This window comes from Contarinia nasturtii, unplaced genomic scaffold, assembly GCF_009176525.2.
Source record: "Contarinia nasturtii isolate CC-2019 unplaced genomic scaffold, AAFC_CNas_1.1 Cnas_scaffold_4084, whole genome shotgun sequence".
Taxonomy (NCBI): domain Eukaryota; kingdom Metazoa; phylum Arthropoda; class Insecta; order Diptera; family Cecidomyiidae; genus Contarinia; species Contarinia nasturtii.
Genome location: NW_022201380.1, coordinates 907,057 through 929,552, shown reverse-complemented (window position 1 = coordinate 929,552; position 22,496 = coordinate 907,057). Strand labels below are relative to the sequence as shown.

General features: G+C 34.4%; 3 protein-coding genes across 3 annotated transcripts; 2 read left to right on the top strand and 1 right to left on the bottom strand.

The window, feature by feature from the left end:
- Positions 1 to 363: 363 nt before the first annotated feature.
- Positions 364 to 3,303, top strand: LOC116350370 (protein 5NUC-like). Its single transcript, XM_031782147.1, has 13 exons — positions 364 to 479; positions 651 to 1,045; positions 1,140 to 1,393; positions 1,452 to 1,581; positions 1,652 to 1,699; positions 1,754 to 1,802; positions 1,914 to 1,941; positions 2,000 to 2,021; positions 2,083 to 2,160; positions 2,229 to 2,320; positions 2,459 to 2,475; positions 2,531 to 2,964; positions 3,023 to 3,303. Exons 1-13 carry the CDS (start codon positions 476 to 478, stop codon positions 3,185 to 3,187), a joined length of 1,716 nt encoding a protein of 571 aa, XP_031638007.1. The 5' UTR covers positions 364 to 475; the 3' UTR covers positions 3,188 to 3,303.
- A 2,630-nt stretch (positions 3,304 to 5,933) lies between these two features.
- LOC116350317 (serine protease persephone-like) lies at positions 5,934 to 7,555 on the bottom strand. The gene is made up of 7 exons (XM_031782072.1): positions 7,471 to 7,555; positions 7,235 to 7,306; positions 6,912 to 7,003; positions 6,715 to 6,849; positions 6,590 to 6,646; positions 6,339 to 6,522; positions 5,934 to 6,280 (listed from the first exon to the last, which is right to left on the bottom strand). Exons 1-7 carry the CDS (start codon positions 7,553 to 7,555, stop codon positions 5,934 to 5,936), a joined length of 972 nt encoding a protein of 323 aa, XP_031637932.1.
- A 10,398-nt stretch (positions 7,556 to 17,953) lies between these two features.
- On the top strand, positions 17,954 to 20,307 carry LOC116350368 (protein 5NUC-like). The gene is made up of 7 exons (XM_031782145.1): positions 17,954 to 18,394; positions 18,456 to 18,550; positions 18,651 to 18,907; positions 18,964 to 19,243; positions 19,309 to 19,490; positions 19,558 to 20,008; positions 20,093 to 20,307. The coding sequence occupies exons 1-7, from the start codon at positions 18,106 to 18,108 to the stop codon at positions 20,255 to 20,257; spliced, it is 1,719 nt and encodes a 572-aa protein (XP_031638005.1). The 5' UTR covers positions 17,954 to 18,105; the 3' UTR covers positions 20,258 to 20,307.
- The last annotated feature ends 2,189 nt before the right edge of the window (positions 20,308 to 22,496 follow it).

Here is a 22,496-nt window from a genome sequence, read left to right as displayed (position 1 = left end):
GGTTTTGACAGATTATTAATGTCAACGTATACGTATACGTAAACACTTTCTCCACATTGTGGAGAAAAAAACAGATATGTGGCATACCAAGAGATGGTGTTGTATGTTATGAATCTTTTTTCATTGTTTGACATCAGGGGGGGTTGGAATTATTATGGAAAAATAAATAATAATTTGCTGATGCCGTCAGAATTGAAAGAATTTTTAATTAATGTTAAAATGTTGTATTTAAGAAATGTTAAATACAACGCGCAAACGTTATTATTACTTTAATTGTTTATAACTTTCGCGGTATTGCCACTTGCCTAGAAAAAAAAAAAACAAATTAGTCACTTCAAGTAATTCGACTAATTCCACCACCTGTATATAAATATTGATCGCTACGAGAACCAAAGTTCAATTTGTTGAATAATAAATATTGTAGGAAAGATTTGGTTTAATTTTGCATAAAATTAGACGTTGCGCTGGTTGACAAATGGGTAAGTTGAGTTTTTGATAAGAAACATTTTTGTTTGTCTACCAATTTTGAATATTGTTTGGAATTTTTTTTGGTAACTTTTCTATTTACTTTGAAAATCTTCAAAAAACAACACGTTTTATCGAACGGATGGTATGCACCAAGTGATATTCTTAATTTTTCTTCGATCCAGATTCAAAAATGTTGAAGAAAAGCGTGTGGAAAGCCCCTTACATGGTTTCGATCGTTACACTTCTGTTGACATCGTCAGTCAATTTCGTGAAAACGGCTCCAAATGGCTTTTTTGACATGATAATCTTGCATAGCAATGACATGCACGCCCGATTTTTGCCAATAGATTCCTCAATGGAATCACATCAAGGCTCTCATCACAATTCAACTGGAGGTTATGGTGGTTTTGCGCGGGTTTCGTATGTTGTAAAGCAATATCGGCGCGCAAATAAGAATGGCGGTGTTCCGGTTATGTATCTTGATGCGGGCGACATCTTCATGGGATCTCGTTGGTTTAATTTATTCCACTACAAAGTCACCGCCGATTTTATGAACATTTTAAATCCAGACGCAATGGTAAATTTCTCATGAAACTCCTTGAATTTCTTCAAAAAAAAAAAAAAAAAACCAAAAATTGTTTTGAAAAAAAAAAAAAATCTTTTTTTGGTAGTGTTTGGGCAACCATGAATTTGACTATGGAATAGATACACTGATACCATTTTTGAATCGAGTGAAATTCCCAGTTTTATTTGCAAACATTGCAAACTACGACCATCCTTTATATCGAACAAGATCTCTAATGCCATCGGCCATTTTTCGTGTAAAAGGGCATAAAATCGGTGTCATTGGTTATTTAACGCCAGAAACAAAGGAAAAAGCGCCAGGATGTGATGTTGAATTCTCTCTTGAGATACTTGCAGTCAAGTAAATACAAAAAAAAAATAGTCATGAATGACGACCCAAATCCCTTGTTTCATTTCAGCCAAGAAGCAAGAGCATTACAAAGGCATGGTGTCAATATTATCATAGCGCTCGGTCATTCCGGTTTTAAAAGAGATCTGGAAATAGCTGCCAACTGTCCTCTCGTTGATCTTGTAATCGGCGGACACACTGTAGGTTTCAATTTATGATGCGTTTTTAAGAATGCTCTGCTTAAAGTCGATATTATTCTCATCCATACAGCACAAATTTTTGTATACAGGTCAACAGCCTGACAAAGAAAAAATTGAGGTAATTTTTTTCGTAACACATGCGTCATAGAAAAATACAATGATTTTCTTATAGGCGCCTTATCCAACTGTTATCCAACAAAGAAACGGAAAAAAAGTTCCCGGTATTTTCATTGATTTTGACTCAAATCGGCTTCGTTCCGTTAGGATTCCGCTTGAATTTATTTGAACGATTTTTTTTAAATGGATTTATGGAGTTTTTGCTTTTTTTTCAGTTGTGACTGCTTTTGCTTACACAAAATATTTAGGTAATTCCAATTTAATTTAATTTTAATCGATCAAATTAATTTTCTGATTAAATTTTAGGTCAATTGCAATTACGCGTATGTTGAACACGATTTGATATGGCTAGTTACAGATTTTTCAGCATTTTGTATTTCGTAGTTTGATTACAGAGGAAATTTGATAAGCTGGGCGGGAAAGCCAATCCTACTTAGCTCAAGTGTACCACAAGACCCCGAAGTTGGTTTATTTATTCCGCTACAAAGTCAACGCTGACTTCATGAACATTTTAAATTTGTTTTTTAAAGGTACTTGCCTTGCAGAAGGAATATAGTGAAAGAGAAGCATTTTATTCAGGACCTCCAATTGGAGAAAGCAAACTTCAACTAAGCGACTTGAGGTAATAAAAATTTCAGAGACTGTTTCGCAGAGTTTTCATTGCTCTGAAGAGCAGTCTCTGCTGAATTTTGAATGCATTTCGGAATCATAACAAAAATTTTCATTTTTTTCATTCACACATTTTCTGTTTCTAATTTAGGTGCCGTCTCATGGAATGTAAGTCCTGTCTCAAAAATTTCGGTCTTACCTAATTCATTTTCCTCTCCATTAGGTGGTTTGGGCAATATGCTGACTGATTCATTCGTAATTGCTGCGAAAGATGTCAATAACACTCATGTTGCTCTAATTACAAGCGGAGCCATTCGAAGTGGCTTAAGAAATGGAACCATCACTCGAATCGATTTAGAAGAAATAATTCCGTTCAGAGATTCATTGGTTATCGTTAATATTTCAGGCAGATTGCTACTTCAAGCTCTCGAATATTCTGTGCGAAAATATTGTGAACAACGATTTATCGGAACATTTTTGCAAATGTCTGGACTGCGTGTGGTTTTCAGTGTCGATAAACATCCCGGAAATCGCGTTGTTTCAGTGAAAATTCGCACATCAGAATCAACATACGAAAAAGTCGACTTGCTCAAGAATTATAATGTCGTAATCACATCTTTTATGTTCCGACAAAATTTCGGATATAATATGTTCAAAGTAAGTGACGGTGTCTTTTGGATAAGAATTAGACTAATCCATGATTGTTCATTCACAGAGATGTAGGTCAAAGTTATTGTCGATATCGACCATGGATGCTTTTAAAAATTACATTGAGTTTGTTCAAGTGATAAATCCTCTGCATGTACACGAAGGGCGTATTAAAGTTCTCAACCAACCTCCGCTGCAGCCTAATTCACCTCCGTATCATTCACAAAACTAATCAAGGAGAGAGAACATTTTGATTACAATGAATTAATAAATTACTCGAAGGAAGAGAATCTTTGCTTGTTCGATCAGAAGATCAGTACCAATAAAAAACGACTATTATTCAAGAAATTGGACGAAAATTGGACTCTTTTTCATAGGTATCACTCCAGGCAAGACATTTTTTTCCATCAACCAAAGTCGCTCAAAATCTAATGATTTCTATTCCTCGGGACCCCCAATCATCCCGTTAAGTCAGATTTAAAATAACTTTTCTGGGGGGTGAGATAATCGATGGACAAATTCTGCGTACGGTGGACAACGTACGACGTACGACGTGGAACAGACCCACAACAACCATGCTCAAAACGGCCTGATTCGGGTTCTCTGACCTCAGAAACGTCCAGAAAACATGTTTTTGAGGTTTCGTAAATTTTGACCCATTGCAATACTTTCCCCTTACACACTTAGTGTGTGCGGAAAAGTAAAATGAGGATCTTTATTCTTTATATTAACTTATTTGTTTGCAACATTTTTGGATGGTAAGTATGTACATATTTCCTTCATACATTTGATTTTACATGGATTTGTCAAGTTTTTCATACTCAAAAATCATTTGTTTTGTTACAATTGTTCACCGTAAAAACTACAGTTTGCTTTGAATTTCAATCAAATAAAAAAAAAAAATTGCGATAAATATTTTTCACCAAAAATTCTGATATTGGTGACGAAAATAGTTGGTAGATATTTTTTTCTGTGTATTCTATTGTGAAATTAAACGAATATCGACGATTTCATATCAAATTCGTTTAAATTTTGTATATAAGTTGGCCCTCATGAAAAACTAAGATAGCCAAAATTTGGGTCCTAACTTTTCACAATGTCGTAAAAAATCAAGGAATCAATTTTCGAAAAAATGGTCAAAAATCGAAAAAATTGCATATTTCCATTCAATATCATTTGTAAACTTTTATTTAAATACCCGGACATATATACATATATGTATATCGTTAAAAAGGTAATCGATAGGGCTATCCGGGGGTGCCCCCTTTGGTATCCCTCACCCCCCTGTAGTGGTAAAAAAACGCTTTGAAATATTAAAAGTGAAAAATCGGCTTTATGCGTGGTTTTTTCTCGATTTTTTTTGCTCTTTTTATTGGTCATTGGCCTGTAGTGGTAAAAAAACCGTAGCCGTGCAGTGGAGGGCGCGTAATGGAACTACGAGCCTATCACTTTTGGCAAAACTGTTCGTAGTGTTTTGACATTTCATGAAATGTGACTTTAATGTTTGTTGATTTGAACCGTGTTTGAATTTTTGAAATTCTAATTTATTATTGTGAGTTTTTATATGTATTTTATTATTAAAAAAATATGTGAAAATATATGTAAGTATTGAAAATTTCAAAAAAACAAGTGCAAATTTCTTGAATTGATTTGGTAAAATTTCTTATTATTTACAAGGTGCGTTTTTCTTTAAGGAGTCAGTCAAAAATATATTTCTTTTTACTACATGTGTTTGTTATTACTTCATTAAGCGTCATTAAGTTCAATATTTTTAAATTTTCGCGAATATTTTGAACACCAATCCCACAAAATGTAAAAAATATAAAATATTTTGATAAAATATATCGTATTTTTTTAGTTGTTGAGAAAAATAGACAGAACATTTTAGTAACATAATCTAGTCTATCTTCATCAACATGACAAGTCTAGGGGCAAACTACTTCACTTTAGTAATTCTCATAATTCAATCTAGTACTCCGATAATTCCAAAAAATTCTATATAATTCCATACAATGCCACATAATTCCAAACAGTTTTTGAAGTATTTTAAATAGTTGTTTATTTACACAGAATTTTTAAATGAATATTATTATTTCAACGATAATATTTTTCGATATTTTTTATATTTTCATAAATATATTTTCATACTTGTATATCACATCAATGATACCGGTTTGACATTTCTCATACAAACAGATTTCGGAGAGTTATTTTGAATTGGTTTCATTTGTATGTGATCAAAACGAAGGGAACGTTCCGAAAATGATTTGTACGACAATGTGTGTGTACGTGAAGAGCGATGCTTTGAATGTATGAGTATACAACGTCGCTGCTATGCAAATTGTACAACACATCGCAGTGCAAACAATTTTCGAAACGATTCGTTCAGTAAATGAAGCCAATAAAATAGTTTGGTTTCGGTTGTATATACTTGCATGAAAATATATTTATGAAAATTAAAAAAATATCAAAAAATATTATCGTTGAAATAATATTATTCATACAAAAATTCTGTGTAAATAAACAACTATTTAAAATACTTCAAAAACTGTTTGGAATTATGCGACATTGTGTGGAATTATATAGAATTTTTTGGAATTATCGGAGTACTAGATTGAATTATAAGAATTACGAAAGTGAAGTAGTTTGCCCCTTGTGACAAGTTGGTATAGCAGGTTAAGTTGGCATTGAAATGTCGACAAATATTGCCTCTAAACTGCTTTTATCAGCTTTTATTGAAAATATCGTTTGAAATCTTATTTATTCGATGCTATCGATTTTATCTTGAATTATTCATGCTCGACAAAAGTGAGAGACTCCCCTAGCAAACCAGGGTCACGAAATTTTCTGTCAAGCTTATGACAGTGTAGTCTGAATCAATAGGTTCATTTTCTGGAATTCAAAACTTATACATTAACCAAATTTTTCACGGTATAATATTGAATGATTTATTTATGAAATTATTTAAAAACGAAATGTTAATTTTGTGGCCAAACAATGGGCGTAATCCAATCGATATAATGGGCAACACGAGTATAAATACTAGGCAATTCCAACGCGCAACCATGAGCAAAACTAACAATTGCAACTATTTCGACAGTGTTTGGATCATTATTTGACATTTTTTGTAGCGATCCTCCGCTATCGCCTTGGCAAGAATCCATTCTCCATTTTGGGTCGTATGCACAATATTGTCCGGGAATAAGACCATCTTTAAACACTGCATGATTCTTCAATGCAAAATGATTCAAATATGTATTGTTGCAATCATTTAAAGGCTTTGTATTAATCTCAATTTTGCGTAGCTCGTTTGATAGAGACGTTCCTGAAGTTAACACAAATAAGTTTTTTAATGAACTCAAAATCAAAACTCTTCAACCTACTAGCAGGATCTGTATTGCCCCAGCCGATCACAATTACTTTTCTATTAGTATCTACATCAGCCATATTGGTGTGCAAGCACGCTGGTCTAATCGCATTGGTAAACCGAATGTTTGTTGACAGTCGAATGAGTCCAATATCGTTCTTTTTCGTGGTAATGTTATAATTTGGATGACGCGTGTAATTCTAGCAAGTAATTAGAAACTGTAGAAAAAGAAAAATACAAAATAAAAATTGTATGTGAATTACTCACTTTTATATTATAATGTACGGCCTTAACAGCATCAGAAATGGTATCGGTTAAATTCACCTGTTTTTTAAAAAAATAAACATTTTTAATAAAGAAAATTATCTCATCAGTTTGTTGTTTTCACTTACTTTTCCCAATCGCACTATCACTGGTGGCTGCCTATCTGTCACGCAATGTGCAGCGGTCATTATATAGAACTCTGATATTATTGTACCACCACAGCCAAAATTTAAATTCAATTCGTCGCTGTAAAATATGGCGGCCTTTTTAAACAGAAAAAAAAACGTGAAATACATTTGAAAAATCGATAAACGATCAATCTTACCATCCAGGGAAATTCACCTTGATCAGCAATATCACCAAGTATTATACGTTCTTCTACTCTTATGTTTTCATTCCTAGGAAATGCTTTGCATGCTAATTTTGAAAAAGAGATAATTTTCTAAATGAAATTAAATGTTTGATCGAATACTTGTGGTGTCATGTCGTTCATTAAAAGCGTATTACTGTCAGTGTAGCATGTTGACACACATTTTCACATTATATGGACGAGATGGCACCACACATTTTTGTTCTTTTAGCATTAATTATTAGAGTGTAATTTGGGAAAATTCTTTCGATTTTCTATGCATTTTAATTCGAAATTACCATTTTTGGCAGTCATTTCAGCATTTGCAACACTTTGCTTTTCTATTTTATATTTATCAGCTGTCCCATTTCCTGAAATGGTTTATGATTACAGTTCAATGGGATATTTTTTTTATATAAACGTGTATAATTGAATGAATTATTTTGATCCCCATTGGATGTGTCATTTTGTATCTGTTATTCACATTTGCACCTACTTCGATTTCTACTATTAGTATGCATATTTGCAAACTTACCAACATCACCATGCTTTGGTTGAACAACAACGTTAATGTATTTTTTGGCGTGACCTGCTTCATTGCTAGCATGGCAACTATACATTCCTTCATCGCTACGATCAGTATTATTCTTTTCAATCAAGGTAACAGTGGTTCTAAGAAATGAAACTGCCACTCCGGATATTATAACTCGTTCAAAACTATTTTGGTCTGTGTGTGTCCATTGCACAATCGGCGATGGGAAACCTTCTGACGAGCATTCCAGCTTCAATTCGTCTCCTTCAGTTATCGTTAGATTTTCCATTTCGGGAAAAATGCGAATGATAGGTGCTTGCTGAACATTAATTTTGGAAGTTTGCATTGCTGAACCAACTTCATTTGATGGAACTAGTAGTTGGGGTACTTGTGGAACAGGCTATTAAATATTTTGAAATTGTCAGCAATATTACGGATAAATGGAATAAAAATCACTTACATCGTTATATGCACATTTTTGGACATTAGCACTATCCTTTATGCTATTGATCATGTCAATCTTTTCGGATAATATTTCCAACTGAAAATGTCGGAAAAGTTTATTTTTAAAATCATCGTAAAAATGAAATTCATTTTCAAGTGAAGAGCAACAAGTGATAGTGCTACTTACGTCTGAAATGTAGCCATCAAAACCTCTGTTAGCTTCTACTTCTATGTTCAACGTAATGCAATTGTCATAGCCACCAATGTACAAATTCTTCCCCAATTGAATATTATTGGTGCGTTTAACCGGTTGTCGGATAATTTTTTGTGAATTGCCAACTTTAAGAAAACATTCGTTGTTTTTATATCCAAGTGAAATTAATGTCCACCTGTTCACATCAACTTCTTCTTCTGAATAAATGGTGACTAGTTCATAGTCTAAATAAGTAAAAACATTGATTTTTGAATAGATTTTAAAATACAAATAGATCGAAAATCTAACGCTTATTCAACTTACCAGTTCTTAATTTAAATGCGTAGTGTCTATCTTTAATAATAAGTGCCACGAAATTTCCCACTCCATTATAATGAAATTGAGCCGCATACAAAAGAACACTATCTTGGTTATTTTGGGGTCTCACATAGAATTGAATGTTTGCGATTGAATTCGCTATTTTAAGTGAAATGAAACTGCCATTTTTGAATAACAAATTGTTAATATCCAAGTGTTTAGTATATTGGCATCGATCACCGGTTTTATTTAATGGACAGAAACATTCAAATCCTAAACTGGTGTTTTGACAAAGCCCGGTTCCGCAAACGCCTTGTGAACATTTCGTTGTACCTGGAACTATTAATTTATATACGCATTTGAATGAATGAATTTTTCTTTTCTTTCAGTTTCTAAGCAATGTGCAAACCTTGCACTGCAAGGTACGCCCAGTATGCATGCGAGCCAATATTTGAATGTTTGCCATTTTTAATTATTTAGAGTTAAAAACAAGTATTTTGTTGACAATGGCTGTGGAAACATACTCAAAATGTGATTAAATTGTGCTCAGAAACGAAAAATTTCAATTGGACCGCATATTGTGTATACCTAATCGTTTTTTGTTTATTAAATATTTTTTGTAAGAGCAAAAAAGTCGGAGCTTACCTTCAGTTGGTGTTGCAGATGTAGTTGTCGTTGTCAACACAGTATCATCAACACAATGCCTTGAATTTTTCAAACAAGATCTATTCTCATCGATATGAGCATCAATAAGAAATGTAGATAATTTTAGTTAAAATCATCGATTGATTTACCATTTAAAATTAAACTTACTCGGAGCAAGGGAGGACATTGTATCCACTGACAGCGCTATCGGACATGTTTACGGGAACATTTTCGTCGTAAACGGCGATGCAACCTTTGAATCCATGTGTGTGACGACTTCCAGTAAATTCTCCCATATTCAGCGCACCACCTGTTCAAAGTTAATAACTTTAAGTTATCGAACACATTTAATTGTTCACGGAAAATCAAATTGACGTTTCATCTTACCAATAAAGATGTTGCCTGATAAATTAATGTAGTTTTTCGTTGGTTGTAATGCTTCAATGAATATCCTTTCGTTCTCACATATGACGCTAGCACTACTACCATTACGATATAAAACAGCGTTGTGAAGTTTTCCATCATCAACACGGATATCAAGTACGACAGTTGTTTCATTGCCACTAAAGTGGAATGTGGTTTTCAAGAAACCACCAACAACCGCTAAAGCGATGAAATCATGTCTATTATGTGCAACGCCATTGGGTTGTCCATACCAAATCAATAATCCATTTGGTTCCATGGTCGAGAATGACACACCCAATGAAATATATTCTTTGGCGGGACCCTTTACTACAGTTGATTTATTCAATTCAATGTAACTGTTTCCTGTATATTGACTTGAAAATGTGACTGGTGCATTGTGCTGACAATATTCTCCAGTGAAATGAATCGGGCAGTGGCAAATCCTTGTGTTGCCTTTATTTGCGCAAATGCCATTGTTACATGGATTTTGTGCTAAACATGGATTAACAACTTCCACACAATCGTGGCCAGAACATTCAGGCTATTAAACATTTTAAAATTGTCAGTAAAATTGCAGTTAAGGCCCTATTTGCTAAGATTGTAATCGTGGACGATTTTTTTCGAAATCGGTGAACAAATCGGTCGCCGATTATGAAAAAACCTTTGCCGATTAAGATCGTGAACGTTTTATAATAATCGTTAGACGATTGAAATCGTCCACGATTAAAATCGTGTGCTTAGCAAATAAGGCCTTTAAACGGAACAAAAATCAATAAACTTACAGCTGTATCCTCACAGTACTTGATATTAGCACTATTTATGGCACTAAGCATATCAATCTTTTCAGATGAAACTTCCAACTGAAAATATTTGAAAAGTTTTCAATTTAAAAATATTAAAATTACTTTGTGATAGTGCTCCTTACGTCTGAAATGCAACCATCAAAACCTCTGTCAGCTCCTATTTCGAGGTTCGTTTTAATGCTATTGTCATAGCCGCCAATGTACAAATTCGTGTTCCAAATCATATAATAATTGGTGTTATTTGTTCTGTGGGTAATTTGCGGTGAATCGCCCACTTTAAGAAAACCAACACCATTTTCAAATCCAAATGAAATTGATGTCCACTTGTTCACATCAAATCCTTTTTCTGACCAAATGATGTTCTTATAAATACCTGAATAAGTGAAAATTTCGTTCTTTTGAAATGGGTCCTTATTTACGTAGGTTACTCCTTATGTATTTAGCCTTTTAAATTTTTAGTGTTGCTCGATGCAAACCATTGTCATATTCGTAAAGCTTGACATTCTGTAGCATAAACCTCCTCAGAACGATCTGTCATACGAGTGCTATTTGCATTGTTTACAGTGACTTGTAATCTGCGTCTCAGCCAAATTAAGGAAATTAACCCGTGAACATTTTCGTGTGATTATTTTTTACAACTTTCGGCGTGGATTATCAAGACAGCAGTGTGTCGATGAAATCCATTGGACTTCTGGTGATGAAGCCCCATCCTTTGCAACTGTGAAAAACTGGTACAACGAATTCAATCGAAGTCGTCATTCGCTAAAAGACGAGTTTAAAGAAGGTCGTCCAAAATCAGTTGTTGTGTTAAAATACATCGATGCTGTCAGAAATATGATAATGGAAGATTGTCATGTGACATACTGTGAGATTTAGGCATCTCTGTGCATTTCTTCCCACAGCATACATACAATTTTGCATGAACATTTAGCCGTGAAAAACTAGTCATGTGACAACAGTTCCACTAGAGGATCGTAAGACCGTCAATTCTGATTGGTATACCACCATTTGTTTGCCAAAAGTGTTTGGTGAATTGAGGAAAAACAACCCCCTTCGCAAAATAATTCTTCATCATGACAATGCGAGCACTCACACATCTGATCCAACAACTCAATTTTTGACCTCTCAAAACATCGAATTGATGGGTCATCCGCCGTACAGTCCTGATTTGGCACCCAAAGATTTCTTTTTGTTCCCGAGCGTAAAGAAAAAAACTGCATGGTCAACGTTTTGCGACGCCCAAAGAAGCAGTTGATGCACATTTTTGGAGATATCACTTTCGGAGTGGCATAAATCTATGACAAATGGTTCGAGCGAATGCAAAAGTGTATCGATCATCATGACGAATATTTTGAAAAACAATGAAGCCACTTTCAATAGTAAATAATTGTTTTTTCATTATTAGGCTAGATACATAAGGAGTGGCCCTCGTACTAATTGAAATGGCGAATTTTCGGACGCAAACTTATGTCTTCAAACATACCGCTTTTGAATCGGAATTGATAGTGGCTATTCTTAATAAGAATAGCTGCAAAATCTCCAATCCATCCTGAATGAGCAACATACAAAAGTACACTATCTTGGTTATTACGTGGTCTCACATTAAATCGGATATTAAATTTGGATACATTTGCTGGGTTGTATGTTTGGAATACAACGAAATTGTCGCCATTGAATGACACACCGCTTTCATTCTGGTTTTGAGTGTGTTGACTTGTTATATTCATAACGGTTTGCAACTTGAAAACATTTTCCGACCCTATACTTGCATAAGTTTGACCTGTAAATCGTGAATTATATACGTGTTTTTAAATGCCAAAATAGTGAATCCTTCTTTTTTGTGAACTGAAAAGCAAACATTTGAGCTAAAAACACACTCCATCGCTCGCATTTTTGTGATACCGGAATGGCTGTCAAAATTGCAATTTATATATGCTACACACAGAGAAGTAATACAATGAAAACTAGATGGCTATGTATTCTCTTTTGTGCGGCTCTTCTTCGTTTATGCTTTGAAGAAGGTCCGCATAAAAGAGAATACACAAAAACGATATTTTGTATGAAATTAGATGGAAAAATACAATTTTATACGGTGTGTCAACTAGTTTCGAATTTTATACGACAAGCCATCTAGTTTTCATTGTATAATTTCTTTTTGTGTAATCGGGGTATTCAAAGCACCTAGTACCGTACACCTAGTACAATCCCATGAAATCCCAAAATCGGTACTACTTCTTCTTTTTCCACACAATATACACGCAAGCGTTACATATGTATGCCTAAAATAATAAGTACTCATCACAGAGACGGAGCTGAGCACTGCTCAGTGAGCAGCATGTTTTGCACTGCTGTAATGACGTATACATGTATTGCTTGAGGTGGCGCCACTCTCGCTTGAAAAAGAAGAAGTACAGTTGACCCAGTATCTTTCTTTGCATTGCCATTTCATTAGCTAAGCTGAACAATTTATGGGGTTTTGTGCATATTGTCTATTTTTAATAGAGTTTAAATTGCTTAAATCGTATGCTTTTCATTGATTATCACCGAAATGTCATTTATTTAATATTTGAATTCATTCAGATTTGAAATTCCACTCTGAAAATATAATGAAAAATTTAACACCCTTACCAGCCAAAATAGTGACGAACAAAAACCCAGTCCAAAAGAAGATCTTCATTTTGAAATCGCTTTTATTTCACAGATTCAAAATAATAATTTCCTTCCAATTCGCTTCGAATTCACTTTTATTTTATTCAAATATAATTTCTTTTTATTTATCTTTGGTGACAACATTCAAATTCAAGCAGAAAAACCCTACTGATACGAACTCACTTTTTAAATTCTTCGATTCCGAACGAAAAAAAAAAACTCAATGTCAATAATATATTTATCGCCTGAGGGGAATATGCTTTATGTACTAAGAATTATCAAGTGCCTGCGAAGCATTTGAACCGTTTTTCCCCTACCACATAGACTAATTTGGCTTTAATGTATTTTCGTAAATCATGAAATTATCAAAAGTGATGTCATTCAATCACAAATAATGTTTTTTTTTTTTTACAAACGATCAAACATGACTGTGTATCTTATCATCATTTCACTTTCTATTTAAAATTCATACTATCTCATTCCAAAAATGAAGCACCCAAATGTTCAATGCCAAAATGAGACAAATAAAATCTGTGAGAAAAAACGCAACATATCCCTTCTATGCATACACATGTGCATACATATCGTAGCCTTAGTGTGGGAAAGGTATTTCATTTTAAAGAATCATGCCTTTTTTTCCGAAAAGAATTTTTTCAACATGTTTTGAGTATCTGAGAACCCCTTCGATGACATTGTTTGTGTAATGATGTACTAGATTATAAGCATTTTGACAGCTGACATAAGACAATACATTGTCACACGATAGCTCTTCAGTTGAGTATCAACCATCATACGATGCATACGTGCATTATAAATACACTAAATAAAAATTATTATTTAAGTTAATCCGGCATATTTTTATTATAAAAAGACCTTCTTTTTACAGTTTGCAGATAGGTTTCATGTACTTATAGAACGGAAAAACCCAAAACATTTACATTAGATTCACTGTACTTACATATTCCTCGAATTTTAAATTGTGATAATGTTGATGCAAATGATTGTGAAACGAATGAATAATAATGCTTAAGCTGAATCATCTGTTTTTGACCGAAAAAATAATAATAAAAATTGAAATGATTTGAATTGAATCAAACATTTAGTTTATTCCTTTGAAAAAGAAAATATGCAAAAAATCTGGAGCACAATACAATTTCTGTTTGTTTTGAGAAAGAATGAAATGAACTAAACACGACAATTTTTGCACAACAAGTAAAAACAACTTCTGTTGTAACTTGCTCCAATTTCTGCGGCATCGTTCAATTATACGAGTGTTCATTGGCGTTTCATTAAGGCATTTTAATTTATAGTTCTACCATCCTCTGTTTTACCTGACAAGCAATCATTTAAACAAGATCTTATATCCGTAAAAAACCAACTTTTCCGCACTTCTTTCAAATTTCTTCTTTTCCCATATGATCCACTGTTTTTCGAAGGATGTTAAACAATGAAAACTATTCGATAACCAACTTAACTTCAATAGAGCAGAAAAATCAAGAACAATAAGCTGCAGACGATGATACAAAAGATCTTTTTGATTGGACATAAACATTGAAAAAATCGGAAAATTCATTCTATCTATTGTTCGAAATTTTGAATCAAACATCCTCTGCAGCTTATTGTTCTTAATTTTTCTGCTCTATTGAAGTCATATTATATATTTTGATATTCATCTGACTTCAACTTGAATTAAATCGAACGTGAGTATTTTGCATTCACAAATTTTCGACGTCATTAAATTATTATTAGTGATACGACGCTTCATTAAAATGAAAACAGCTTAACCAGAATACTTCAAAATTATGTAAAATTGTGCTATGTAACCCTTTCAATATGTACAGGGGGAGGGGAAAGTTTCCGACCTGACACATAAAGACACATAGTATTTTTAAATGAATGCATTTATTATTCAAAGTGGTCTCCCTTAACACGAATTACACTTTCATAACGATGCTTCAATGCTTTAATTCCTCCTTCAAACCATGCGGCGTCTTTGTCCTCCCAAACGTTGAAAATATCGGTAGATATCTCTTCATCGGACTCATATTGCTTCCCCTTGAGGTATCTTTTAGTATTTGGAAACAGGAAATAGTCGCTGGGGGCCAGGTCTGGTGAATACGGTGGATGGTGAAGTTGTTCAAACCCACACTCCTTGATGGCAGCTCTTGCAAGCAATGATTTGTGAGATGGTGCGTTGTCATGCAGAAGAAGAACTTTTCGAGTGAGCAAACCAGGGCGTTTTTCTCTAATGGCTTTGCGCAATCTATGCATCTGTTGAGCATAATAATAGCCCGTGACTGTGGTGTTCTTTGGAAGGAATTCAACCAATAGTATGCCTTTGGAATCCCAGAATACAGATGCCATTACTTTGCTTGTAGCAATTTGTTTGCGTGGCACTTTTGATGCTGGTTCACCACGTTTATGCCACTCCATCGTTTGTGATTTGAGCAATGGATCATAGTAGTGAATCCAGGTTTCATCACCAGTCACGATTCGATCAAATGTATCCTCTTCATTCCATTCCAACAACTCGAGAAACTCATGTGCGGCAGCAATTCGTTCTTCTTTCTGAGCTCTGTTCAAAGTTCTTGGAATCCATCGTGAGCAGACCTTTTTCATATGCAATTTTTCATGAAGTATGGTGAAAATACTTCTCTCTGAGATGTCAAACATTGCCGCCAACACTTTCTTGCTCATCCGAGGATTTTCATGCACGAGGTGGTCAATTTTTTCCACCACATCTGGAGCAGTTGCTTCAATTGGTCGACCAGAACGAGAATCATCCTCCAACGATTCTCTGCCCCACTTGAATTGCTTTGACCAGTCTTTGACCGTGGTATACGACGGAGCAAGGTCACCATAAACAGCCCGCAAGCGATCATTGATATCTTTTGGTGCTACACCTTCTTTTGTGAGAAACTTTATAACCGCACGATATTCGATTTTATCCATTTTTTTAAAAATCTCGAGGTTACTTGGTACACAATGCTAGAGAAAACAATCGATGACAGATATCAACTCAATTTTTTTTCTAAAATACTAGTGACAGTTGGTACGTCAAATACATCACAAGAACAATTTGTAACTAGCGCTCTCTATATGTCAGGTCGGAAACTTTCCCCTCCCCCTGTATTTGATTGAAATTCAAAGCAAACTGTGGTTTTTACGGTGAACAATGAATGTTGTTACAAAACAACATGAACTGGAATGTAAATCAAATGTCAACATATAAGGTTATTCAATAGGTATGAAACTTTCGGTAAAAAATCGTGAAAAATGAAAAAAAATAATTAATTTTTTTTCATCAATTCTCAAATACTACTTAATTTTCTGTATCACCTGGTGAAATCAGAATGAAAAAAATCGCATTCCATATCATCTAAATCACGATCTGGACTTTTTTTCACTGTTTGAGTGCTCTATACCGAGTCTCCGAGTGTTTCGTATAAACTTGCTATGTGATGCCTATTGAATAGTAAGCAAATTACAATCGTGATTGAATCAATAGGCGTCATTTGGCTGCTACATGGCAACTTTATATGAAACTGTCGGGGACTCGGTAGAGAGCAAAAAAGTGAAAAAAAAAATATTTTTTTTTTTCTCATTTCTCGAACACCACTAAATGGTCTGTATCATTTGGTGTGATCAGAACGTAAAAATGTGTCATCTTTGTCACCCAAATCGTTGTCCAATACTATCTCGCTCCCCCTTGCATGTACAACGGATATCCCATTCACACACAACTCGCACTTATATTTTGCTGCACAATAAAATTGTTGACAATGTATTTGGTAATCGCTTTGAGTTTTGTGTCGACGATTTTTACAACATTCATTGTTCGCCGAAAAAACTACAGTTTTCTTTGAATTTAAAAGAAATTGCATTAAATATTTTTCACCAAAATAAACAAAGAAATATGAAAATGTAAAAAAAGTCTATAAAAATATAGAAGATAATATATAGAGACTATAAAAAGTCTCATAAATTGTGAATCAGCAAATATTTCGTTGCTAATCGGTAAAACCCATGCTCCTTTGTTTCTTAAATTCGGTTGAAATACATGAATTTGCAGTTCGAAGTGAGAGTTCGTTTACACTGTCGATTTCACTTGTGATCTCTTTGCCTGAGTTTAAAACCGGAGAAACTGTAAGACTACCGCAAACTGTAAAAGTTGTTAATCCGGTGCCTATGAACGAAGGGCGCATCACAATTTTAAATGAACCTCCATTACACTCATACAACTAAAGGCTCATAAACAACCATTGCCATCATGGAACTAATCGGTACTCAAAAAAATAAGTCTGCTCTCTATCTGTCTGTCTCTCCCTCCGGGCAGAGTTCATCAGTCACCTTAATGTGCGTGCTTGACTGGGGAGGGAGCTGCATTCATCAATCTATCTCAAAATAGCGGATAAGGGTAGATGTAGCCTTTTCATTTTGTATTGATTATTGCGAATAAGTGTAAGCAATGAGAGGATGTGAAGACTTCAAGTCTCTTTGAGCCGACGGTGGCGCACCGAATTTCAAAGGGGACGTCAATGTAATTTTACAACTCAAATCGAAACTAAACAGCGCGCCAATTTTAAAATTTGCTGTCATTTCCTCCCATTGAGTGTAAGCGAGAGAAAGACATGAGTTTTATTTTGTGAAACATTTTTTTATTGCTTTAATTCCACAAAGGCATTTTTATGAGACAATCGAAAAAAAGCAAAAACCTTCAATCGAATTATAAACATTTTTATATCAATTGACGTCATATTTTTCACGTGAAAAACAAATTCAGCTTCGTCATAAAACATTTATCAAAAGAAAATATTCCATATTATTTATGCGTCATCAAAGTCCTCATTTTGGTAAGCTGTATAAATATTGATTGATCTTGTAAGAACAATAAATTTCTTGCATCACTTGCAATAATAAGAAACATATAATATCTATTTTGGAGGTTTCGTTTTCTCTACTTTCATCGATTCTGCTTTTAAAAACTTTTGAGCTTTGGAAGATTTAATACACTTTTGTTTAAAGAATTGAATTAGATATATTACCACAGTGAAAATTGCCCCAAACGCTCCATTTGTACCGTTCATTAATTTGTTCATTAAGAGTTACTAAGAACTTAAAAATGTCTCATTTTCGAATATAAAAATTTCCTTTTTAAAAACCAACTAAAGTGATTTAAAAATGTTCGAGAAACCTATCCGAAAAAATCATTCCAAATTTTGGATTGTTATGGTGTTGTTGACATTGTCAGTGGAGTATGTGAAACCAAACGACTATTTTGACCTGATAATATTACATACGAATGACATGCATGGACGATTCTTGCCGATCGATTCCTCATTAGAATCGTATCGCGGATCCGATATGAATTCAAACAAGGGTTTTGGAGGCTTCGCCCGAATATCGCGTGTCCTAAAGGATTATCGGCAAGCGGCAAAAAATGGAACCGGACCGCCAGTTCTGTATCTTGGTAAATACATATTAATCGGTAATCGTTATATATCGAGGTTATAACATATGTTTTAATATAGACGCAGGCGATATATTCACTGGGTCTCGATGGTTTAGTTTGTTCAAGTCGAATATTACGGCTGATTTTATGAACATTTTATATCCAGATGCAATGGTGAGTTGAATACCATTCCCACACTGGGTGTGCGGAAAAGTAAAAGCGCACTACAGTTTTATATCAAAATAGTATACGACTAATAAAAACTCAATTGTAGTGTTTGGGTAATCACGAATTCGACCATGGAATTGAAACGTTGCAGCAATTTTTGAATCGAGTCAAATTTCCTGTATTATTTTCGAATTTTGAGAATGGCGCTAATCATTCTTTACGACGAACTAAATGGCTTATGCCATCCTGTACTATCCGAGTGAAAGGTGTTCGAATCGGTATCATTGGTTACCTTACACCGGAAACGAGGGAAAAAGCACCGGATTGCGATGTGAAATTCACATCGGAAATAATGACGATCAAGTGAGTAAAAAACTTGAAGAAAAAACGACCAAAGTCATGACCACGTCTCATTTCAGCGATGAAGCAAGAGAATTACATAGGAATGGTGCGAACATTATAATTGCGTTGGGTCATTCGGGTTTTAAAATGGATTTGGAAATTGCTGCGAATTGTCCACGCGTTGATATTGTAATCGGAGGGCACAGTCATAAATTTCTTTACACAGGACGCCAGCCAGACACAGACTCAGCTGACGGAGCGACTTATCCCACTATTGTCACGCAAGCGAATGGAAAAGAGGTTCCTGTCGTTACGGCGTTTTGGGCAACAAAGTATTTAGGCAAATTAGAATTGAGGGTTAGTTCAACAACGTTCCATCTGGACGTACCTTTCATCTAAATCAAACGTTTTGTGTTTTACAGTTCAAAAACGGGCGGCTTTATAAATGGGGTGGTAACCCGATTCTGCTCCATCCACAAATTCCCCAAGACCGTCAAGTAATGGCTCTCGAAAAAGAGTATCGAAAGAGAGAAAGGGAAGTGTCAGGTCCGCCTATTGGACAATCAAAATTGGATTTTAACGATCTAAAATGCCGGATATTAGAGTAATTACAAATAAATTCCCGTTTTTCATTCAAAATAATCAAATTATCATCATGTTGATACTTTTAGATGTGGTCTTGGTAACATAATGACAGATTCATTTGTTAAAGAATCTTTGAGCGCCTTAGACGATATTTCATTTATTTCGACCATTGCATTATTTACCAGCGGATCCATTCGCAGTGGATTAAGAGCTGGAAACATAACACGAACCGATTTGGAAGAAGTATTGCCTTTTAATAATGATCTTGTGATTGTTAAATGTCCAGGTGATATATTACTTCAAGCGCTTGAATATTCGGTACGAAAATATCGTGAACAACGATTCATCGGGACATTTTTACAAATATCTGGCATGCGAGTGGTTTTTGATATGGCACGCAGTCCTGGCAATCGAGTTAAAACGGTCGAAATTCGCACCACACGAACGGCGTACGAAAAACTCGATTTTAGACGACAATATAATGTCATAATCACGTCATTCATGCATAGACAAAGTGTTGGATTTGCTATGTTTGGTGTAAGTAACTTCATTTTTTTTTTTTGTTGAATTTATTTTTGTCGTATTTATTTTAATCAAATTTGAATCTTTTTCATGCGATAGATATGCAAAGCTAAATACTTACCAGTCATGACATTGGATGCATTCCAAAAATACGTAAAAGCTGAAAAGATAATTAAACCAGCATCTAGGCAAGAAAGACGCATTACGATTCTTAATGAACCACCACTACTGCCCAGCTCACCACCATTTCATTCATATAATTAAGATTTGATATTTATCTGAATTAAAAAGTTTTATTCATTTTTTGGAAGATTTTTTTCATCTAGTTTTTCATTGAGTTGTAAATTTTTATGCAGAATTTTAGCGAAATTAAAAATGTGTTTGACAAAAAAATGTCACTTCATTCCGAATAGTCGGCCTATAGAAAGAACTATTGTTGCTTCGTTTTTATCACTATTGGAGATGTATTGTAGGGGACCTTCACTGTCCCCTTAACAAGAATCCTTTGTCAATGTGTACCCATCTTGGGTAGAAAATGTATTTTCATCCGGATCGCAATACTGTCCGGGACTAAGGCCATCTTTAAAGGGTGCAAGATATTTGTAATTACTATTCAAATAGATACTGCTGCATTCGTTTAAAGGTTTTGTTTTAACTTCGATTTTACGTAATTCGTTTGATAGAGTCTGGACTGAAGTTCGATGAAGATGCAGACAAATAAAAAGTAATTATTACAAGCGTTCTTGAAAAAACCTGAACCTAAGAGAAGTGGCTGGCAATTTACACGTTAATGAGTTTTTACAAGTAAGTATAATATAAATAGATATTTTGAGTACCGAACCAAAAGCAAAAAAAGTGTACCCTGTCCATGTTTTTGATACAGATACAAATGACCGTCGACAAATGGCGATATTCACTTCACTCATATAATGGAGAAGGCGGTGTCTGCTATCGTTAGGAGACTTTTGGTTTTTCATTCTAGAGTTATCATTGCTCAGAGAAATTGAACAGTGTGAACATAAATGTTCATTGTATTTCAGTGAAGTTGTTTCAGTGTGAATCGTCATTTTACACTTTGAATTTGCAAGTTCATTGTAAAACGATTTTGCGTGAAAATAACAATTTTTTACTTAACCTTCATATATTGGCTTAACCTTCATATAAATACCTCCTTTCGAACTTATGATTTCAAATCACATGCCCCTCTGCCAAATCGACAATTTTGAATATTTTTTCAAACTCTCGAATGTTTTGAGTTCTTAGAGAGCACTCTTACTGGCTTCTCAGTGTCTCCACTCATTTGAATAACTTTCAATCTTGACTTTTAGTACGTAGAATTGGCTTAGCCGTCATATAAATACCTCCTTTCGAACTTATGATTTCAAATCACATGCTCCTCTGCCAAATCGACAATTTTCAATATTTTTTCAAACTCTCGAATGTTTTGAGTTCTTAGAGAGCACTCTTACTGGCTTCTCAGTGTCTCCACTCATTTGAATAACTTTCAATCTTGACTTTTAGTACGTAGAATTGGCTTAACCTTCATATAAATACCTCCTTTCGAACTAATATGATTTCAAATCACATGCCCCTCTGCCAAATCGACAATTTTGAATATTTTTTCAAACTCTCGAATGTTTTGAGTCCTTAGAGAGAACTCTTACTGGCTTCTCAGTGCCTCCACTCATTTGAATAACTTTCAATCTTGACTTTTAGTACGTAGAATTGGCTTAACCTTCATATAAATACCTCCTTTCGAACTTATGATTTCAAATCACATGCCCCTCTGCCAAATCGACAATTTTCAATATTTTTTCAAACTCTCGAATGTTTTGAGTCCTTAGAGAGAACTCTTACTGGCTAGGGGCTTTCATCATTCGTTCATACAAATTTATACACAATATTCACGTCCTATTCATCATATATACGATTAAAATTTCTCGCCTATACCAGTGAATAAGATGTATTTCAAACTGCAGTGTACACACATACACAGTATAGCTACACAGAATCGAAGAAGATCCGCACAAAAGAGAATGAAAAAACATGCCATAGACGAAATATACACGAAATATACACCAAATATATGCAGTTATGCACATTTATTTGCGCGTATTACAGATGATTCTGCAATATAGTTCACTATTTACAGTATAAATCGTATACATTTGAAGATAAAAGCCCCTAGCTTACTGGCTTCTCAGTGCCTCCACTCATTTGAATAACTTTCAATCTTGACTTTTAGTACGTAGAATTGGCTTAACCTTCATATAAATACCTCCTTTCGAACTAATATTTTTTCAAATCACATGCCCCTCTGCCAAATCGACAATTTTGAATATTTTTTCAAACTCTCGAATGTTTTGAGTTCTTAGAGAGCACTCTCACTGGCTTCTCAGTGTCTCCACTCATTTGCAAAACTTTCAATATCGACTTTTAGTACGTAGAATTGGCTGAACCTTCATATAAATACCTCCTTTCGAACTAATATTTTTTCAAATCA

Excerpts from the sequence above, each read along its gene's own strand:
- LOC116350370 (XM_031782147.1), top strand. Across the intron at positions 1,803-1,913 it reads AAACGGAAAAAAAGTTCCCG|TTGTGACTGCTTTTGCTTAC; the intron begins GTATTTTCATTG and ends CTTTTTTTTCAG. Across the intron at positions 2,161-2,228 it reads GTGTACCACAAGACCCCGAA|GTACTTGCCTTGCAGAAGGA; the intron begins GTTGGTTTATTT and ends TGTTTTTTAAAG.
- LOC116350317 (XM_031782072.1), bottom strand. The coding sequence starts at position 7,555 with ATGTATAGTTGCCATGCTAGCAATGAAGCAGGTCACGCCAAAAAATAC. Across the intron at positions 6,850-6,911 it reads AAGGTGAATTTCCCTGGATG|GCCGCCATATTTTACAGCGA; the intron begins GTAAGATTGATC and ends CTGTTTAAAAAG. Across the intron at positions 6,647-6,714 it reads TGATAGTGCGATTGGGAAAA|GTGAATTTAACCGATACCAT; the intron begins GTAAGTGAAAAC and ends TTTAAAAAACAG.
- LOC116350368 (XM_031782145.1), top strand. The coding sequence starts at position 18,106 with ATGTTCGAGAAACCTATCCGAAAAAATCATTCCAAATTTTGGATTGTT. Across the intron at positions 18,551-18,650 it reads TTTTATATCCAGATGCAATG|TGTTTGGGTAATCACGAATT; the intron begins GTGAGTTGAATA and ends ACTCAATTGTAG. Across the intron at positions 19,244-19,308 it reads TAGGCAAATTAGAATTGAGG|TTCAAAAACGGGCGGCTTTA; the intron begins GTTAGTTCAACA and ends TGTGTTTTACAG.